The following is an 18975-nucleotide window of genomic DNA, read 5'->3' on the forward strand; positions in this document are numbered from 1 at the left end:
AAAATAGAAGATATACTAAAAGTAATGTTCGGTGATTGGATGGGTTTGTGGATGGAAAGCCTTATGTGAGCATCAGCACTGCAGTACTGAAGACAGCTTGGGTTTCTTCCTTACGTCCTACCAAACAGACTTGGTACCTACTCTTTCCAGTTTGTAGAACAGGCATTTAATGCAGATGTCGGCGACGGGATTGAATCCAGACTATTGTACAACCCCTGCTGAGCAACGTCACTTGCTGAGTTGACCTCACTGGTTTGTTCCCAAGGACCAGAGCTAATGTTCTCATCGAGTAGAACTGTCACTGTTGCCTTTTGTTTTGCAGTTGTTTCATGGAATTGATTATATTTGTCAGCCATCTGAGTGATACTGATGGTAGTTCCACTTGCTTATTTGCTGCTCTGTATCTAGGGATCACTCTGTATGCCCACTACCCATTTTCTTTTCCTTTTTTAAAAATTTATTAATTTACTTGAGAGAGAGAGAAAGAGAGACAACATGAAGGAGGGGGAAGGGCAGAGGGACAGGAGAGGGAGAGAGAGAATCTCAAGCAGACTCCCTGCCGAGCACAGAGCCTGACGCAGGGCTTGATCCCAGGACCCTGAGATCATGACCTGAGCTGAAACCAGGAGTTGGTTGCTTAACTGATTGAGCCACCCAGGCGCCCTCATTTTCATATTTGTACCAGTATGCGTAGGGGATATTTACTTTTTTTGCTTAGTGTTTGTCACATATGTAAAAGTATGACTTCTGTGTAAAAGGAACTTGCTCAGGAGATTTTGTGTCTGCATTACTGCAACAGTAGAATATTGTCTAGGAAGTACTTTATGAAGAAGGCTGTTTAATGATCTAAAACTTTGTTTTAATCTAAACAGGTTCTAAGAAGCCCGTACCGGAATGTATTGTGAATGTGGAATCCATGGATATATTTCCTTTGGGCTGGTGTGAAACCAATGGCCATCCCCTCAGCGCCCCTCGCCGAGCACGAGGTAGCTGTCTATGTCTGGCCCAGGAGCTGATCCGTAAATAATGTTGTGTGGCTGCCACCATTAGGATGCATCTGGACAGTTGAGAGAAACAAAGCAGTGTTCTGGCTGTCTCTTCCTCATAGGAAATCTCTTACAGTGACAAGCATGGATTTTCTTAACGGTTTCTGCAGGGCAGGAATCTGGGTGCTCTGGACCCAAGCCCCTCATGAGCCTGTCTGTACTCAGCCAGTGACTGCAGCCATCTGAAGGCCCACAGTGGAGAGGGTCTGCTGCCATGTAGCTAGTTGCATTCCCTCATGGCTCTGGGCCTGAGGGCCTCAGTTCCTTGCTGGCTGTTGGTGGTAGGCTTCCCTCAGTTTCTGCCATGTGGGCCTCTTCAGAGGGGAGCCCACACATGGCAGTTGGCTTCCATCCGAGCTAGCCAGGAAGAGAGGAAGAGGGGTTGAGAGAGGTGGAAGCCAGAGTGTTTCTGTAACCTAACCTTAAAAGTGTCATCCCGCCCCACTCTCCCTTTTAAAAATGGCTTTATTGAAATATAATTTATATAACAAAAAATTTGATCATAGAATTCAGTGGTTTTTAATATATTCATGGAGTTGTGCAACTGTCACCACAGAACATTTGAAAACATTTGCATTGTCTCAAAAAGAAGCCCTGTACCCCTTGGCAGTTGCCTCTTTACCTCCTGCCCCCAGCCCCAGTCCCCTACTTCTCTTCTTTCTCCTGCTGTGTACGTCTGCCTGTGGGGTCATGCAACAGGCACTCGCGTGTGACGGGCTTCCTTTACTCTGCATCACGCCTCCAGAGTTCATCCGCGTGCTGTGTGTGTCGGCACTTCGCTCCTGTGTCTTTTTAGTGCCATTGCACTGTAGTGTTGGGCCCCATTTTTTTAATCCGTGTCTCAGTCGAGGGACATTTGGGTTGTCTCCATTCCTTAGTGGTTATGAAGAATGCTGCTGTAACATCTGTCTGCAGGTTTCTATGTGGACTTGTCTTTCCATCTCTCGAGTGTAGCTCTCTGTTTAACACTTGCAGGAACCGTTAGACTGTTCTGCACACGTCCATGGGATGAGGACTCCGCTTTCTTCACATCCTCCTGCACTGTTACTTTCTGAGTTTCTTTTTTTTTCTTTTTTCAAAGATTTTATTTTTTTGACAGACAGATCACAAGTAGCAGAGAGGCAGGCAGAGAGAGAGAGAGGAGGAAGCAGGCTCCCCACTGAGCAGAGCGCCCCATGCGGGGCTCTATCCCAGGACCCCAGGATCATGACCTGAGCCAAAGGCAGAGGCTTTAACCCACTGAGCTACCCAGGCGCCCCGTCTTTCTGAGTTTCTTGTTTGCTTGCTTGGTTTTTGGGTTTGTTGCTATTGTTTGTTGGGTGGTTTTTTGTTTGTTTGTTTTTTATAATAGTGCTGCTGGTAGGTGTAGGTACAGGGTGGTGTCTTACTCTGGTCCTCGTTTGCGTTTTCCTAGTCCTTAGCTTTGTTGAGCACCTTTTCATATGCTTACTGGGTATCGGTGTATCTTCTTTCAAGAAATGTCTCTTCAGGTCTTTTGCCCATTTTTTTTACTGGGTTTTTTGTTGTTATTGTTGCTGAGTTGTAGGATTTTGTTATATATTCTAGATAATAATGCCTTCCTTATCAGATATGTGATTTGCAAGTATTTTCTCCCATTCTGCGGGGTGCCTTTTCTCTCTCTTGATAGTGTTATCTGATGCACAGAAGTTTTAGAACTTGATGTAGTCCAATTTGTTTTTTCTTTTGTTGCCTCTGCTTTCAGGGTCATATCTAAGAAATAGTTGCCAAATCTGATGTCATGAAGATTTTCTCGTATGGTATCTTCTGAGAGTTTTATAGTTTTAGCCTTTATGTTTAGGCCTTTTAAAAAAAATTCGTTTATTTAAAAAAAATTTTTTTTTTAATTTAAAAAAATTTTTTAAAGATTGTATTTATTTGACAGGGGGAGAGTGGGAAGGGTTAGAGGGAGAGGGAAAAGCAGGTTCCCCTCTGAGCAGGGAGTCCAATATGAGGCTTGATCCCAGGACTCTGGGATCATGACCTGAGCTGAAGACAGATGCTTAACCAACTGAGCCATCTAGGCACTCCTTTAGGTCTTTTTTTAAGCTCTTTTTTTTTTTTTAGGGGTGGGACAGAGGGAGATGGATAGAGAGAATTTCAAGCACTCTTAACACCCAGGACAGAGTGCAACGTAGGGCTCTCTCTATCTCATGACCCTGAGATCGTCACCTGAGCTGAAAGCAAGAGTCAGCCACTTAACCACCTGAGCCACCCAGGTGTCCCTATGTTTAAGTCTTTGATCTGTTTAGTTAATTTTTGTGTTTTTGTATTAATTTCATTAATGTGAAATTTTCTTTTGAATATCTTTTCCTGTGTGAAAGTATTCATAGGAGTCGATGGATTCAAGAGCCTTGGTCTTTGTGTACAGGCTCCTCCTACCCAGAAAATGTGCCTCAGTCTGGATATTCAGCTATATCAGCACTTAATTCATAGTACTTACTAGTTAAATACACACATGACTGGGCTTTGTATATGTTAATGTTAGCTTAATATATATGTAACTTTTCCTCTGTTTATTTTTCTTGACATTTATAGTTTTGTTTTCTTCTTGCAGTACACAAACAGAGGAAAATTGCAGTGGTTCAACCAGAAAAACAGTAAGTAATATACTAGTATGTTTGAACAGTTGACATTTGAAAGTTAGAATATCTAGAAAAAGAAATCGCTATTTCAGAGAATGTATCTCATATGTTATTTTCTTGGGTGGAAGCATAATTCTGTAATTCAGCTTTTGCTAGGTTACATACTTTTCCTTACAGCATATGCATTTTCTGAAATGGCCTTATATACAAAGGGGTAAAATGCCTTCTCAAGATGTTCCCACCAGTTGAGTTTTCTTTGGCTTTTAGAGCCTGAAAGCATTTGCATAAGAGAGGAAATAGAATCTCTGTACTGTTATTTGTTAAGGAAGAGCAAAAATTAGAAATTAGGATATGATATGATTTCTCACAATGAAAGAAAATTTGGGGTGAAAGAGAAGGTGTGCTCAGGGGAACCTTTGTGCTCTGTCGGGACGCCCTGGATGGTGTACCTTCTGACACAGCTTTGAGAAGCACTTAATCAGTGATGCCTTAAAAATACATGTAATGTGTGTTTCTGAACACTGGGTTTTCAAGTCTGTGTTATTTTGCACAAGCTGCCATAACTAAACACTACTGACTTGGTGGCTGAAACAACAGAAATTTATTTTCTCCCAGTTCTGCAGGCTGGGAAGTCCGAAGTCAGAGTGCCAGCCCGATTGGGTTCCTGGCCGGGCTCTCTTCCTGCTGACTGCCAGCTTCTCTCGTCCTTACAGGGTAGGGCCAGCTGGCAGGGAGAGCCAGCCCCCCCTAGATCAGAGCCACGCCTTTATTTACCTCGCAAGAGCTCCGTCTCCAGACGCAGTTGGAGTGGGGCTTCAGTGGATGGATTCAGTCTGTAGCAGATTCTGTGTGACTTAGGGCTGCTTCTGCGCCTGTGTGAGTAGTAGATTGACATCAGAGCGAGGTGGAGAAGTTCCAGGTAGAGAGGTGAGACAGCAATGTCAACATCGGGCCTTGGAGTTCTCCTTGACTTAGTTGTTGAGACAGATCCAAGGTTTTATTCAGGAAGTATTCTAAAAAAGACAAGTTAGCCTTTTTCATTGATTGCTACATATAGAATAAGTTTCTGATTTTTAAAACCTAATTTGTCTTTGATTTTGAAACTGATAGAAGAAAACAGACCCTTATAAGAAATGTTTTTGTTCTTTGACTATTGAGAAAGATGAAAAATTTACTTATGGTTTGAGAATTCCAGAAGGAATTCTATAATTTGTTGCTCACATGAGTGAGAGAAAGTTGATTTGCATATGAAGTAATACAGCACTGTCTACAGACTGTCTGTTGGCTCATTAAACCATGTACATAGTTTCAAAAACCATTGTTAAAAATATAAAAGTGTGATCAGGGAAGCACCTTCTGTTATACAGTTTGCAATCTGCCGCATTTGCTTTCTTAGATTTGAAGGAAACTAACCGTCACACTTCACTGACCTTAAGGATTGTCTTACTGTTTTGTTGTGTTATCTTGACCCAGAATACCGTCCTCCAGGACTGTCCACGAGGGTCTGAAGAATCAGGAGCTGAACTCCACAGACTCAGGTATAAATAAGTGCATGCAGTCTTGTGGAAAAGAGAACCTTCTGGGTTTTTTAATGGACTGAATCTTAAACAGTACCTTTGATTTATAGGATGTAGCTTCACAGAGGGATCTCTTATGTTTAATAATTATCTCTAGGATGATATTTCTGCCCATATATAATTATTGACTATTCTCTCCTGATCACTTGTTGGGTGCCAAGGGCTCTGGAGGGGTCAGTATTTTCATCCCTAGTTAAGATGAAGAGCCAGGAGCTTTCCAGGCAGTGTAACTTCTTAAGCTAGATGGTTGACAGGTGGGTGTTTATTGTTCTTTAAACACTTTCTGTGGTGTACACATTATGTTACATATTTCACAATTTAAAAAAATAAAGCCCTGGAAAAACATTGTCCCAGAGACAATGCCTGACAAATGAATTAAGAATCCTCGTGGAGGCCAGAGCCCTTGTCAGGGCGGCTCTCCCTGGGACCGCTCTTGGCTCCACCTTTGCTGGTCGCGTGCTCAGCGTCTGGGTGAGCATGTAGCACAGGTTACACATTTGGACGGCGTTTAGTAAATGCCTAGAACAGAAAAGAAATCAAAGCTCCGAGAGGCCACACAGCTTTATGAGTAGATGGGTCAAAAAAGTAACTCAGCTCTTTCTCAAGTTCAAAACTCACACTTTCTTCTTTTCCACATACTGCCTTCTCATTGAGTCCCTCACGGGTGGAGGATCAGGGCCTTTTCAAAAAGGTGACGACCTTCATCGTAGTAACCAGCTGGCTATACTCGTTTACTGTCATTTACTTGTATGTCCCTATAGAACTTATCCCTGTATTTAAAAGGCATGAAGACAGTGGCATCACTGTTGATTCATGATATTAAAAGGAAAGTATTTAAACTTCCTCTGTTCAATAGGTGATTGGCATGTAACTGATAAAGAAGTTCCCTTCCATTTCTAGTTTTCTAGGAACTTTAGTCATAAACCCATGGTCACTTTGACCGGAGAATTTTTCCTTAGCATTGGATGATCATATGATTTTTCTAAGATTATTAATGTGGTGAATCTCAGTGATAGATTTTTTTCCTAAGGTTGAATCCTCCTTACATTGTCAGGATAACTCTTACTTGACCATAATATTATCTTTTGAGTACCCAGCAGAATAACATTACTAGTAAATATCTTTTTAAAAATTACCCATTTTTATTGAGATATAATTGACACAAAACATATTAGTTTCAGATGTATAACATAGTGATTTGATATTTGTATCTATTGCAAAATGGTCACCACACTAAGTCTGGTTAACATCTACCACCACATAATTACGTTTTTTTTCTTGTGATGAGAAGATCTGTTCTCTTAGCAATGTTCAGATGTACAGCACAGTAATATTACTGCTATACTCACTGCTGCACAGTACATCCCCAAGACTTCACTTAAAACTGGAGGTTTGTACCTTTTGACCGTCTTCACCCATTTCGCTCACTTCCTACCCCTGCCTCTGGCGACCACCAGCCTGTTCTCTGTATCTGTGAGTTGGGGTCTTGTTGTTTTTGTTGTTCAAATCCCACAAATGAGTGAGATCATATGATATTTGTCTTTCTCAGTCTGATTTATTCTACTTAGTGAGTGAACTCAGGGTCCATTCATGGTGTCACAAATGACAGGGATTTCTTTTTTTTTAGATGACTGAATAATATTCCATTCTTTATCCGTCTGTCTGTCCGTGGACACTCGGGTTGTTTCCATATCTTGACTATTGTAAATAATGCTGCAGTGAACATGGTGGGGGTGGGCGGCAGATACCTTTTCCAGTTAGTATTTTTGTTTCCTTCAGATAAATTCCCTGTGAAGTGGAATTACTGGATCACAAGGTAGTTCTCTTTTTGACTCCTTGAGGAACCCCCAGACTGTTCAGAGTGGCTGCACCTGTTTGCATTCCCACGGGCTCCCAGCGTTCTTTTCTCCACCTCTTCGTCAACACTTCCGATTTCCTGTCTTTTTGATAATAGCCGTCCTGACAGGTGTGAGGTGATAGCTCGTTGTGGTTTTGATTCGGTATCAAAGCGTAAGGTAAATTAAAAACATAAGGCAACTCTTTAATTTTGATGTATTACTGGCTATTCTAATGCCTACTAGAATTACAGAAGTGAGACACTAATGTTTCCCAGGTGACCTCAGCCATGTTCTTTTTGGTTTGTGTTTTGTTATCGTTCTGGTTACCTTGGAAACAGTCTGAGGCTGCTAGTTGCATGCAGGAGGGTCACTGGGGTATGCTTTTGGGGAACAGCCTCAGGGGCGGGGGGCAGGAATTGGGCAGAGGGAGAAGTTCAGTTGCAGTGCTGGTTGTAACAGAAGCTCCTTCCAGCCCACAAGGAAGCCTTTTAGCTGGTGTGGCCACTCAGAGTCATCCCTCGTTGAGGCACAGTGGCCACACAGGAGTACTCCCTCTTTGGGCAGTTGTTAGAAGTGGGCTGCCTCTCCCTGTCTACTCACAGAAGGTGGAACCTTGGGCAAGGAGTCTCTCTCTCTCCTGTGAGAGGGTAGGGCAAGGCTAATTCCAGGATAGTGTACAGCTGATACCTGTAAGCTGCCCGTACTGCCAGCAGTGGGGAGCATACGGGCCTTCGTCCCGAGGAGTGGGGTCTGGGTGGCGGAGTTGAGATGGAGAAGCGGGCACAGACATGCTGTCCTCTGTGCGGAGACTGCGTTCTTCGTTCCCGAGTGGACATTCCGTGCTTCAGGATCCCATCGGCAGTGGGCAGTGCACACGTTCCCTTTCCCAAAACAGTGTCCAGCAGCAGGGCTTCTTTCTGCTTTTGTGACTATGAATTTCATATATTTATTAGTGGAATTGCCAGCTACAATGAGGGAATGAGAAAATATATTGAAGTATAGCATTCACACAGAAAAGTTGAAGAGAGGGGTCTCTGTGCCCACGTAACACCCCATGGTGCTTAAAGGACTTAGAGATGTGTTTGTAGCTTACTTTCAGCCTTTGGAGGAGTCCCAGATGTGGGAGGGGGCCTACCTCATAGTACACTGCTGACGTGCTAGTTTGGTGGTTTTAAGGAGAAAGGGAGAAACTGTAGTTCTGGAAATGATTCATCACCACTGCCTAGAAACATTCCAGAATAGATTATTGAATAGTTGAGCATCAGGAATCATTGAATCATCATGGGTTCTCATGGGGAGCCTGGGCACGCAGTCAGGTAAGCATGTGACTTTTTTTTTTTTTTAAGATTTTATTTATTTATTTGACAGAGAGATAGAGACAGTGAAAGAGGGAACACAAGCGGGGGAAGAGGGAGAAGCAGGCTCCCCGCTGAGCAGGGAGCCTGAAGCGGGGCTTGATCCCAGTACCCTGGAATCCTGACCCGAGCTGAAGACAGACACTTAACAACTGAGCCACCCAGGTGCCCCAAGCACGTGACTCTTGATTTTGGCTCAGATCACGATCTCAGGGTCATGAGATCATGGATCATAAAAGCCCATATGGGGCTCTGCGTTGAGCGGGGAGTCTGCCTAAGATTCTCTCTCTCCCTCTTTCTCTGCCCCTTCCCGTTTGCATACGAGCACATGTGCTTGTTTTTTCTTTTTTTTATTTTTTTAAAGATTTTATTTATTTATTTGACAGAGAGAGATCACAAGTAGGCAGAGAGAGAGGAGGAAGCAGGCTCCCTGCTGAGCAGAGAGCCCGATGCGGGACTCGATCCCAGGACCCTGAGATCATGACCCGAGCCGAAGGCAGCGGCTTAACCCACTGAGCCACCCAGGCGCCCTCTTTTTATTTTTTTTTAAAGAATCATCATGGGTTCCTTTTTTTTTTAAATTCATTTTTTAAGAGAGTTTTCTTTTTAAAGATTTTATTCGTTTGAGAGAGAAAGCGCGTGGGTAGCTGGGGGAGGGGCAGAGGGACTCTCAAGCAGACTCTGCGCTGAGTGCAGAGCAACCCTGAGATCAGGACCTGAGCCAAAATCATGAGCCCAGTGCTCAGCCGACTGAGCCACCCGAGGCGCCCCATCATTATGGGTTCTTAAAGTCAATCCTTTAGAAGTGTGGGTCTCTGAAATAGAGTCGTGTTAACCCTGAAGTCAGTCTCCATGTGATTCAGGCTGTTGTTTGATTTGGGCAGCATGGCGAGCTCCGTAATAAGAGTTGTGGTAGGTCTCAGGTGTTTCAGGGGCACTCAGGCAACATCTTAAGCTTCAAAATATGTGATGTTTAACTTTATATAATGGTGGCTATGCTTGCCACCCCCCACCCCCCAGTCATCCACTTTGGAAACATGGAGTGGAAAATGACTGTTCTGAATATTTGTTTCTCTTCGTTTCCCAGTTATGATTAATGGAAAATACTGCTGTCCAAAGATATATTTCAACCACCGTTGCTTCTCAGGGCCGTATCTTAACAAAGGAAGAATCGCTGAGCTGCCTCAGTGTGTAGGGCCTGGGAACTGTGTTCTGGTCCTCAGAGAGGTAAGCTTCTCGCCCGGGGCAGAACAACTCACAGCAGCCCCCTAGACTCATCGGTGCAAAGATGCGCGCGCCTAACGTGTGACAGTGCTGGGTCTTCTCCGAAAGGATTCCCTTTCCTCCTGTATTGTTCAATGAACCAGTCCTTACTTTGGCTCCTGAGGGAGCATTCATTAGGCAGCTGAGCCCGATGCCCACCTCTGCTAGTGGAGAAAGGGCTTTTGTCAGAGGCTGCCTGAGTGTGGTGCGAGGAAGAGCGGGAGCGCAGTCGAGGAGCCGGGGGCCGCGTGGCGCTCGCGGGGGCCGTGAGAAAGCTGCCCACCTGCCGGGCTTGCCCAGCTGCCCAGCCTGACCGCCACGCGCTGTGCACCCGCTGTGAGGACTGCTGGCGCTTTCAGTCCGTGGCGGGACGGCGGGTCTGGGAGGCCGAGCTGCTGTGTCTGCCAGGACTTGCAGAGGATTCAGAAGCATATGCCAGAGTCGTTTTTATTTCATGCTGCCTATTTCGTCCTGACTGTGATGTGTTGAATGTCCAAGAGGGTCTGATTATTGTCTTAGCTATAACTTTGGTCAGCGGTTGTATCTTGAATATTATTATTGTTAGTACTGGTTAACAAATATTAGATTTAATCTCCTAAATGATATTCTGGGGGACAACAAGATTCTAATGGTCTGCTTTTCTTATTCCCAACCCATATTTCTGCTTTAAAAACGGAGCACAGGTCCTCACTTTACTTATCAATGCAGCCTACAAACCCAGTCGCGTCCTTCGGGAGCTGCAGCTGGACAAGGACTCCGTGTGGCATGGATGTGGGGAGGTCCTAAAAGCCAAGTGAGTAGCCTCCTCTGCCCTTCATTCTTACCCATCGGACAGGCCACAGAGCCCGATCCCCCTCCATGCATCATGTTAGAGTAGTTCTGTCCTCGTGGGCAGTGCTTCAGCTCTTGGTGGTGAGGGACCAGATTCATTTCGTTTTATAAGTTTCCGTCCTGTTGTGGGCCACTACTGTTACAAAATATGGTAAGAATGAGTTATAAGAAATAGATGTAAAATGCAAGAATAATTTGTTTTTAGATTTAAGAGCCATGAACTTACCTTTGCAAAGTACTGTGAAAGGCTATAAACATGGACTCTTGTATTCTGACCCTGTCAGCATGACCGTTGCCAGGTTAACCTGGTCCATGTCCACACTCTGAGGATCACTGCCCAAGGGTACAGGAAATACTTCGTTCTAGTCCCTTTTCTTTTAGTAGTTAGTGTAGAAGTTCCTATTTAGAAACCTTAAACTGAGGAACCAGAAAGCAAGACCCTCATCTGTTAATATAAAAACCTCAACATTTATCTGTTATAGCTTAGGTGATAAATTTAAGTGCAATATGCATACACTCATTTTTAGAATCCTCAAACTATAAAGGACATGTACTATTCTGAGAAGCGAAGACATTTTTCAGGCCTCTGAATGCACTTGACTTTCTGTGGTTAATCACTAGCCCAGTAAACATGGTCTCTGGCATCTTCCATGGCAGATACAAAGGAAAGAGTTACCGGGCTACTGTTGAAGTAGTGAAGACAGCAGATCGTGTGACTGAGTTCTGCCGGCAAACCTGCATCAAACTGGAGTGCTGTCCGAATCTGTTTGGCCCAAGGATGGTTCTGGACAAGTGTTCCGAGAACTGCTCAGTGCTTACAAAGACCAAATACAGTGAGTCCGGTTTTCCAGATTTGTTAACTCTCATGGCTGGCCACACTTTATATCTTGGAAAGTTTTTATTCTGTTGACATTTCAGCTATAACACAGGTATACAAACTGCTTCTGTAAAGGACCGGATAATGAATATTTTAGGTCGTCAGTCAAATGATCTCTGCTGCATATTCTTCTCTTTTTTTTTTTTTTTTTAAAGATTTTATTTATTTGACAGACAGCGAGAGAGGGAACACAAGCAGGGGGAGAGGGAGAAGCACGCTTCTTGCTGAGCAGGGAGTCCGACGTGGGGCTTAATTCCAGGACTCTGGGATCATGACCTGAGCTGAAGGCAGACACTTAGTCAATTAAACCACCCAGGCTTCCCTCTGTTTTGTTTTATTTTCACTTTTAAAGATGTAAAAGCCATTTTTAGCTTGAGGGCCATACTGAAACAGGCTATGGGTCAGATTTGGCCCGCAGGCCCGTTTGCTAACTTTCACGTAAATTAGCTTTTGCATCTGATGGGGATATGTGATTCATTCATGCAGTCTGTAAGTATTTATTATGTGTCCACTGTGTGCCACTGCTGTTCTAGTACTGGGATGCTGAAGTAAAGAAAAACAAATTCCTGTGCTCATTGGGTTTTCGTTTTAATGAGGGAGACAGATAGTAAATGAATAAAGAGAGACAGGTACTATGGAGAAAAGTGGGGCAAGATAAGTAAGCAAAGGAAGGGAGTGGGGAGTAAGGAAGGCTAGGATGGGGTGCTGTTCAGAGGTGGTTGGGGAGGTCTTCCTGCCAGGTAACAACCTGAAGGAAGCAAGAGAGCCAGCTGTGCAGACATCAGGGTGAACGTGCTCTGGGCAGGGGCCGCAAGAGCACAGCAGGAGCAGGAGGCTGCAGGAGCAGCAGAGAAGCCGCCGTGGCTGAGAGGCATCCGTGGTAGGAGAGGGGTACTTGCGGGCCTCCCTCAGAACCATCACAGCTACACCCGTTCCCTCTCATTGTTTATCTTCTCCCGTGTGAAACTGCCCACTGTGCATGCGCACACACACATGCACACATCATACAAGAGGAAATTTCCAGATCAGAGCCTTGTCAAGGCACTGTTGCCCAAAGACAAAATTCTGATCCTACCTTTCCTTAAATTTTACAAGCCCTGATGTCACTTGGGAGAATTAATGCAGAGGAAGATTTTTACCTTGTTAAATTCAAAGATTTCTTTTAGGGATCTCTAATCCTGTGCCCCTTAAACTTTATCATGCATGCAGACTAGCTAAGGATCTTGTTAAAATGAAAGTTATGATTCATCAGGTCTGTGGGTCCCTGCTTTTGCAGCGAGCTCCCAGACACTGTTGATGCTGCTGATCTGAGGTCATTTAGCATGATGAGCTTGCTAATCAGTCAGTGTCTGAATTGCAAAATCATAGAAGAGTCTAACCTTGTAATGTCTATTTTTTTTATTTGTTGGATTGTAAACTCCTTAAAGGCAGGGATTGGTGTTAGCTTATAGGGTCAGATTCAGCACTTTGTTTAGCAAATTGGAAGTATTAGTAGTTATGTGAAATATACTCTACATACTGTCTCTCAGTTAGAGCCTGTGGAGGATATGCAGATTTTATTACCTTTTTGTCTAAATCTATTTTTCTAAGTCATACAAACCTAGACTTTAGGAGAGAGTGTTTATGATTTTCCTTAGTTAGTAATCTAAGTGATATCAAATGGATTTATATTCTGTATAATCCATTTTTTGCAAAAAAAAATATTTTGTTTTTATGTTAATATAGAACTAGTGTATATATATTTAGAGCTAGGATATATATAGTTCATTTTTTGAATTATTTTTATATTCTAAAATTTATATGAAAATGTGCAAGATCTAGAATAGCCAAAACAATCCTGAGAAAGAATAAAGTTGGAGAACTTACTCTCTCTGCCTTCGAGTTTTACCATAAAGGTAGAATAATCAGTAAGTGAGGTGGATGAAATAGTCTCACAGAGTGATGGGACAGAGGTGAGGGGCCAGAAATACACCCAAATTTATGTGGTTAAATGATTTTCAATAAAGATGAAGAACTTAACAGGAAAAGGAAGTTCTTTCAACAAATGGCACTGGTACAATCGGATTTCCAAATTGAAAAAACAAAACCAGAACTCCTTGGCTTCTACCTCACTATGTATAAAAATTAATTCAAGGTATATCTTAGGCCTGAGGTAAAAGCTAAAACTGTAAAGCTCCTAGAAGAAAACAAAAAGGGTATCCTGAAGATCTTGGGGCAAGCAAAGATTTCTTAGAAAACAATGCACTAATGTAAAGGAAAAAAAATCACCAAAATTAAAAACTTATGCTCAGAGAATTTCTCTCCAATGTAGTAAATACACCTACAACTCCGTAATAAGAGAAACTTGGAAGCCAGAGAAAGCTGATAGTTGTACGACATTGTGAATATGCTGAATACCACTGAATGGTACATGGGAAAATGGTTAATTGTATGTTATGGGGACTTTTACCTCAATTTTTAAAAATTTAAAAATAAAAAGAAAATGTTCTGGAATCAGTTATGATTGTTGTAGACATCATATACTAAAAATCACTGGATATGTACACTTTAAAATGGTGGATTTTATATTGTGAATTATATCTCAAAGTAGAAAGAGAAAACCATTTTAAAAATGAATAAAAGGCTTGACAAAAAAAAGATAGGCACTTCACAAAAAAGATACATATGTGGCCAATAAGCACATGAAAACATGCTCAGTATCATTAGTCATCAGGGAAATGCAGATCTAAACTATAATGAGAAATTACTACATATCCACTAAATTGGCTAAAATGAAAAACATGGACAGTCCCACAAGCTGGCAGAGATGTTGACAACTAGATCTCTCACACAGTGCTGGTGGGAGTGTCAAATTATGCGACCCTTTAAGAAAACTCTTGGCAGTTTCTTTAAAAGTTAATCTACATCTGACGTATGATCCAGCAATCCCATCCCCAGGTATCTACACAAGGAAAATGAAAATATCCACTCTAAAAGCCTCGGACAAGAGTGTTCATTGCCAAATAGTAACAGCCAGAACCTGGGAACAGCCCAGGTGTTCAACAGGAGACTAAACTAGTGTGTTCTTCACAATGAGATGCTGTTCATCAGTAGAAGGGACTGAAGTATTCATACATACAGCAGCAGAGGTGAAACTCAGAATCCTACTGAGCAAAAGAAACCTTGTCCAAAAAGCATCTACCGATTGGGGTGCCGGGGTGGCTCAGTCATTAAGTGTCTGCCTTCGGCTCAGGTCATGATCCCAGGGTCCTGTGATCGAGCCCTACATCGTGCTCCCTGCTCAGCGGGAAGCCTGCTTCTCCCTCTCCCACTCCCCCTGCTTGTATTCCCTTTCTCGCTGTGTCTCTCTCTGTCAAATAAAAAAATAAAATCTTTTAAAAAAAAAAAAAAAAAAAAAAGCATCTACCAAATGTTCCATAGGTGAGGCAGAACTGATCAGTACTGGTGGAAGTTGGAATACAGTTGTGCTTGCTTCTGGTGAGGTGGACTGACTGGGAAGGGACCCTGGGAACTTTCTAGGTTGATGGAGATGTTCTACGTCTTGACAGAGGGACGGTTATGCATTTGTGCATAACAGGTTTGTGCATTTGTCAGTACTAATGGTACTATCCATTTAAGATCTGGACAGTTAAGATTGTTCCATGATTCAGAATTTAAACCTTCATCACATACAATGTACCTGTTCCCTGCTATGCTGGTCAAATCTCTTGTGGTATGAAGTGTACAGAAATTATGACCCTACTTCATTTTTCTCTGTCCTTCACATTTAGCACACTATTATGGAAAGAAGAAAAATAAAAGAATCGGGAGGCCACCTGGTGGGCACAGCAACTTAGCATGTGCCCTGAAAAAAGCCAGTAAGCGGAGGAAGAGGCGGAAAAATGTCTTTGTCCATAAGAAGAAACGCTCCTCTGCATCTGTTGATAACACCCCGGCGGGCTCGCCCCAGGTACGAGGTCTGTGGTGTGCCTGTCCGGCCGAGCAGCCAGGAGATCACGGCCGTACAGCACGGATGCAGAAGGGCCACCTGCGGGCCTGTCTGAGTCAGATCCCTGTCCCAGCAGAAGGTGGTCTTGGCCGGGAGCTGGTTTGTTGTGAATATCCATGAGACTTTTCTCTGCGTTTCCTCTAGGGAAGTGGGGGTGAAGATGAGGATGACCCAGATGAAGGGGACGACGATTCCCTGAGTGAGGGCAGTACGTCGGAGCAGCAGGACGAGCTACAAGAAGAGTCAGAAATGTCAGAAAAGAAGTCGTGCTCTTCCTCGCCCACCCAGAGTGAGATCTCTACGTCACTGCCTCCCGACAGACAACGCAGAAAAAGAGAGCTTCGCACTTTTTCATTTTCTGATGATGAGAATAAACCTCCTTCACCAAAGGTACCCATTTATAAAATACAGTGCCTTTTATTCCTCTCTCTAGAATTCCCCTCTGAGGGCGGGTTGTTAATGATGTGGGCATTCCGTTTATTTCAGTACAGGCTTCAGTTGAATTTCCTGGGTCTCTCTTAAAAGAATTCCAAATTTAGGGATTTACTTGCGTTGCAAGGATTATTTGGAGATCAACTACCTACCAGAAAGAAGGTCTTTTTGAGTAGCTGCTTACTTTAGGTTAAACATGCAATGAAACTTCCTTTTTTTTTTTCCTTAACTCTAGCCTGTCGTTTAGGGAGAACTCTTGTTTGATACTTTTGATAGATGGTTCTGTGGAGATAAGTTATTTATCCTTTTGATTCGGGTGAAGCTGTTTTGCTTGGTGTATAATATATACATATATGTGTGTTACATAACGCACACACTATAAGAGTGGCAGTTAAGTCACTGTTTCAAAACTGGGTTGCATTTTAAATATATTGCCTGAACTAAAGCAGCAAATGGTTTCTCCTAAAGATTTAGTTACGCCTTCTTTCTTCCGAAGTAGCATCCTGTTCACTGCAGCACCCTACAGACAGCAAGTCGAAATAGACCAGGGAACAAATGGGAGCCTGAAAAGCCATTTTTCTCTGTTAAATTGTCCAAATTATTTGTGCTGGAACTTTGAGATAAATTCTTCCCCACTGATGTTTCTTATTATAAAAGATCCACATTTCCTGGGTTCCTGGTGTGTGTGGACCTTGGCCATCTTTGCTGGGAGAAATCATGCCCTAAAACCTAACCCTCCAATCCTGTCTCCAAGGGTTTTGAATTTATAGAGAGACTTTTTTAGAATAAAGTAGCTCTGACACCGTTTGGTTTGCTTTGCTTTGTTGCGGGCAATGAAGGAAATAAGGATTGAAGTTGCCGAGAGGCTCCATCTGGACAGTAACCCCCTCAAGTGGAGCGTGGCGGATGTGGTCCGGTTCATCAGATCCACCGACTGTGCTCCGCTGGCGAGGATATTTCTAGACCAGGTAATTACAGAGACCTGTTTCCTTAGCAAAGGACTGTGGGTGTAGTAACGATTTGTTTACAAGTCTGAGGAAAAATGTTTCTCTGATACAAAAGAAATGTAGTTACCCTTTTAGGAGTCTAGAAGGAGGGTTGTAAGAGGTCATGGTTCCCACTTCCGCTACATTTGTACTGGATGATCACTGTGTTGCCATTTTTCCCAAGACTTTGTTTCCATCCCTCAAGTATTTGAGTGGCTTAAAATCAAGTATGCAGTTCTTAATCGTGCTCTTGTTTTCCAAAGTAATGATTTGCTTGTTTTTAAGAATAATTAACAACTGTAATATGTAATATGTGTGGGTCTACACTGATGATCGGTCTTAAGGCAAGTTTTCTGAAACAAATAGTCTGTGACCTTAAATACCTTTTTTTTTTTTTTTTTTTTTTTGATAACTGGGGAGATTCTGAACTGAACATCTTTGAAGAGCTCATCCGGCTTTTATGAATGTTACAGAGTAGGAAAACATTGACGTTTATAGTTAATTTTTTTTTTCAGATTTAGAAAGCATCCTCTAAAAAGATGTTTCTTTTGGTACATTCAGTAGCCAGTTACAAAGCTAGTTCATTCACTGAATTTCTGTAGAGCAAAGACTGTAGAATGGATTCCTTTTTTTAAAGATTTTATTTATTTGACAGAGAGAGAGGGCACAAGTAGGCAGGGAGGCAGGCAGAGAGAGAGGAGGTGGGGAAGCAGGCTCCCTGCTGAGCAGAGAGCCCGAGCCCAATGCAGGACTCGATCCCAGGACCCTGAGATCATGACCTGAGCCAAAGGTAGAGGCTTAACCCATTGAACCACCCAGGTGCCCCTGTAGAATGGATTTTTATACTGGGTAAAAGTTTATCCTTAATTTTGAAGATTCATTAGCATGGAGGACTGCAGGGGGCACTTGGAAGAAACTGTGTGATACTTGGGAAAAGGGAGAAAGTAAGGAAAGGAAAGCAGAGAGACTCAGATTTTGACACAAGCGAAAGGAAACAGGGGCTGTCTTTCCTGAGCTGCCATCCACATGCACATCATAGATAATGCGTATTTTGTGCTTTAACAGGAAATTGACGGGCAGGCCCTGTTGCTTCTTACCCTTCCCACTGTTCAAGAGTGCATGGATTTAAAATTGGGCCCCGCCATCAAACTCTGCCACCACATAGAGAGGATCAAGTTTGCTTTCTATGAGCAGTTTGCCAACTGAGAAGGACAACCAAAGTGAGCTGTGTCTTCACAGCACAAGTGCAGCAAATCCTTCTCACTGCTCTCCATGCTGCGCTGAGACAGCCCTGGGGCTCTGGGCCTTGCAGGGCTCGGCCTGCTCTCTTTGCACTTTCAGGGAAGGAGGACCCACACCGAGGAAGCAAAAACTGCATGGAAGGGGCTCCCCAGCCAGTGGGAATGTGGGCATCTCTTGGTCAGCAGATTGCAGTTTTAAAAAGAAGAAGGGTTGTGAAGAAAAGACTCGAGTCAGAAGAACGAACATTTCCAGTGGTGTGGCCTGAAAACGAAGAAGAACTCGGCGGCCGGAAAGCACCCTTATGGTTGTGTTCTTTTTGTTCTGTTCCTTCCCATTGTAGATTGAACTCTTTCCTGGAAAGAGAGGACATAGCTTTAAGTCAGCACTGATTTGGGACTGTGCCTAAGGCACCTCAGTGCTTCATTGTCATTGTGTTTTTAAGCTTTTTTAAATTAAAACAGTTCATTTTGGGGATGCTTACGTGGCTCTAGGGTTTTGAATGTACATTCATACTTTGATCCATTTTAAAATCTATTCTTAGGAGTTCCTTTGTTTACTACCTCTGTTGATGATTGAGCTTACAGCCATGTATAAGGTTTTTTGTATGATGCCATTTTTAAGCTACATCAACACTAAAACTATGACAGAAGCTGGAGGGGGAAAAAAAAAAAACCAACAAACCCAATACTGTTTGGGTTCTTAAAAATACCATGTGAGCACTTACATGAGTTCCTGGCCTGATCCGAGACCCGCGCTGTCATTGTTTCCCATTTGGGCCCAGTGTAGTGCTCCCTGTGAGGTGGTCTCTCAGAAATTGTGGTTATTTCTGTTTAGTTGGTGTCTCCCCATCAATCTGCAGACGGACTTCAGTGGCTCTTATTTTATGTTTACTTTCCTCCACGGTTGTCTGTTTCATTTTGAGAGTCCTCACTTTGGG

At 43.1% G+C, this 18975-nt stretch overlaps 1 protein-coding gene across 4 annotated transcripts in view; it reads left to right on the forward strand.

Moving 5' to 3' along the window:
- SFMBT1 (Scm like with four mbt domains 1) overlaps positions 1 to 18512 on the forward strand; it is a 122433-nt gene extending 103921 nt beyond the window's left edge. For all 4 annotated transcript variants that reach the window (XM_044253393.1, XM_044253392.1, XM_044253396.1 and 1 more), the window contains 10 exons: positions 873 to 986; positions 3622 to 3664; positions 5123 to 5187; positions 9507 to 9646; positions 10366 to 10475; positions 11171 to 11346; positions 15161 to 15339; positions 15523 to 15768; positions 16650 to 16778; positions 17862 to 18512. In XM_044253393.1, the coding sequence (XP_044109328.1) occupies positions 873 to 986; positions 3622 to 3664; positions 5123 to 5187; positions 9507 to 9646; positions 10366 to 10475; positions 11171 to 11346; positions 15161 to 15339; positions 15523 to 15768; positions 16650 to 16778; positions 17862 to 18002 (1343 nt within the window). In that variant the 3' untranslated portion in view covers positions 18003 to 18512. The remainder of the gene's footprint in view (positions 1 to 872; positions 987 to 3621; positions 3665 to 5122; positions 5188 to 9506; positions 9647 to 10365; positions 10476 to 11170; positions 11347 to 15160; positions 15340 to 15522; positions 15769 to 16649; positions 16779 to 17861) is intronic.
- Positions 18513 to 18975: the final 463 nt, after the last annotated feature.

Source organism: Neovison vison, chromosome 6 (assembly GCF_020171115.1).
Source record: "Neovison vison isolate M4711 chromosome 6, ASM_NN_V1, whole genome shotgun sequence".
Taxonomy (NCBI): Eukaryota; Metazoa; Chordata; class Mammalia; order Carnivora; family Mustelidae; genus Neogale; species Neogale vison.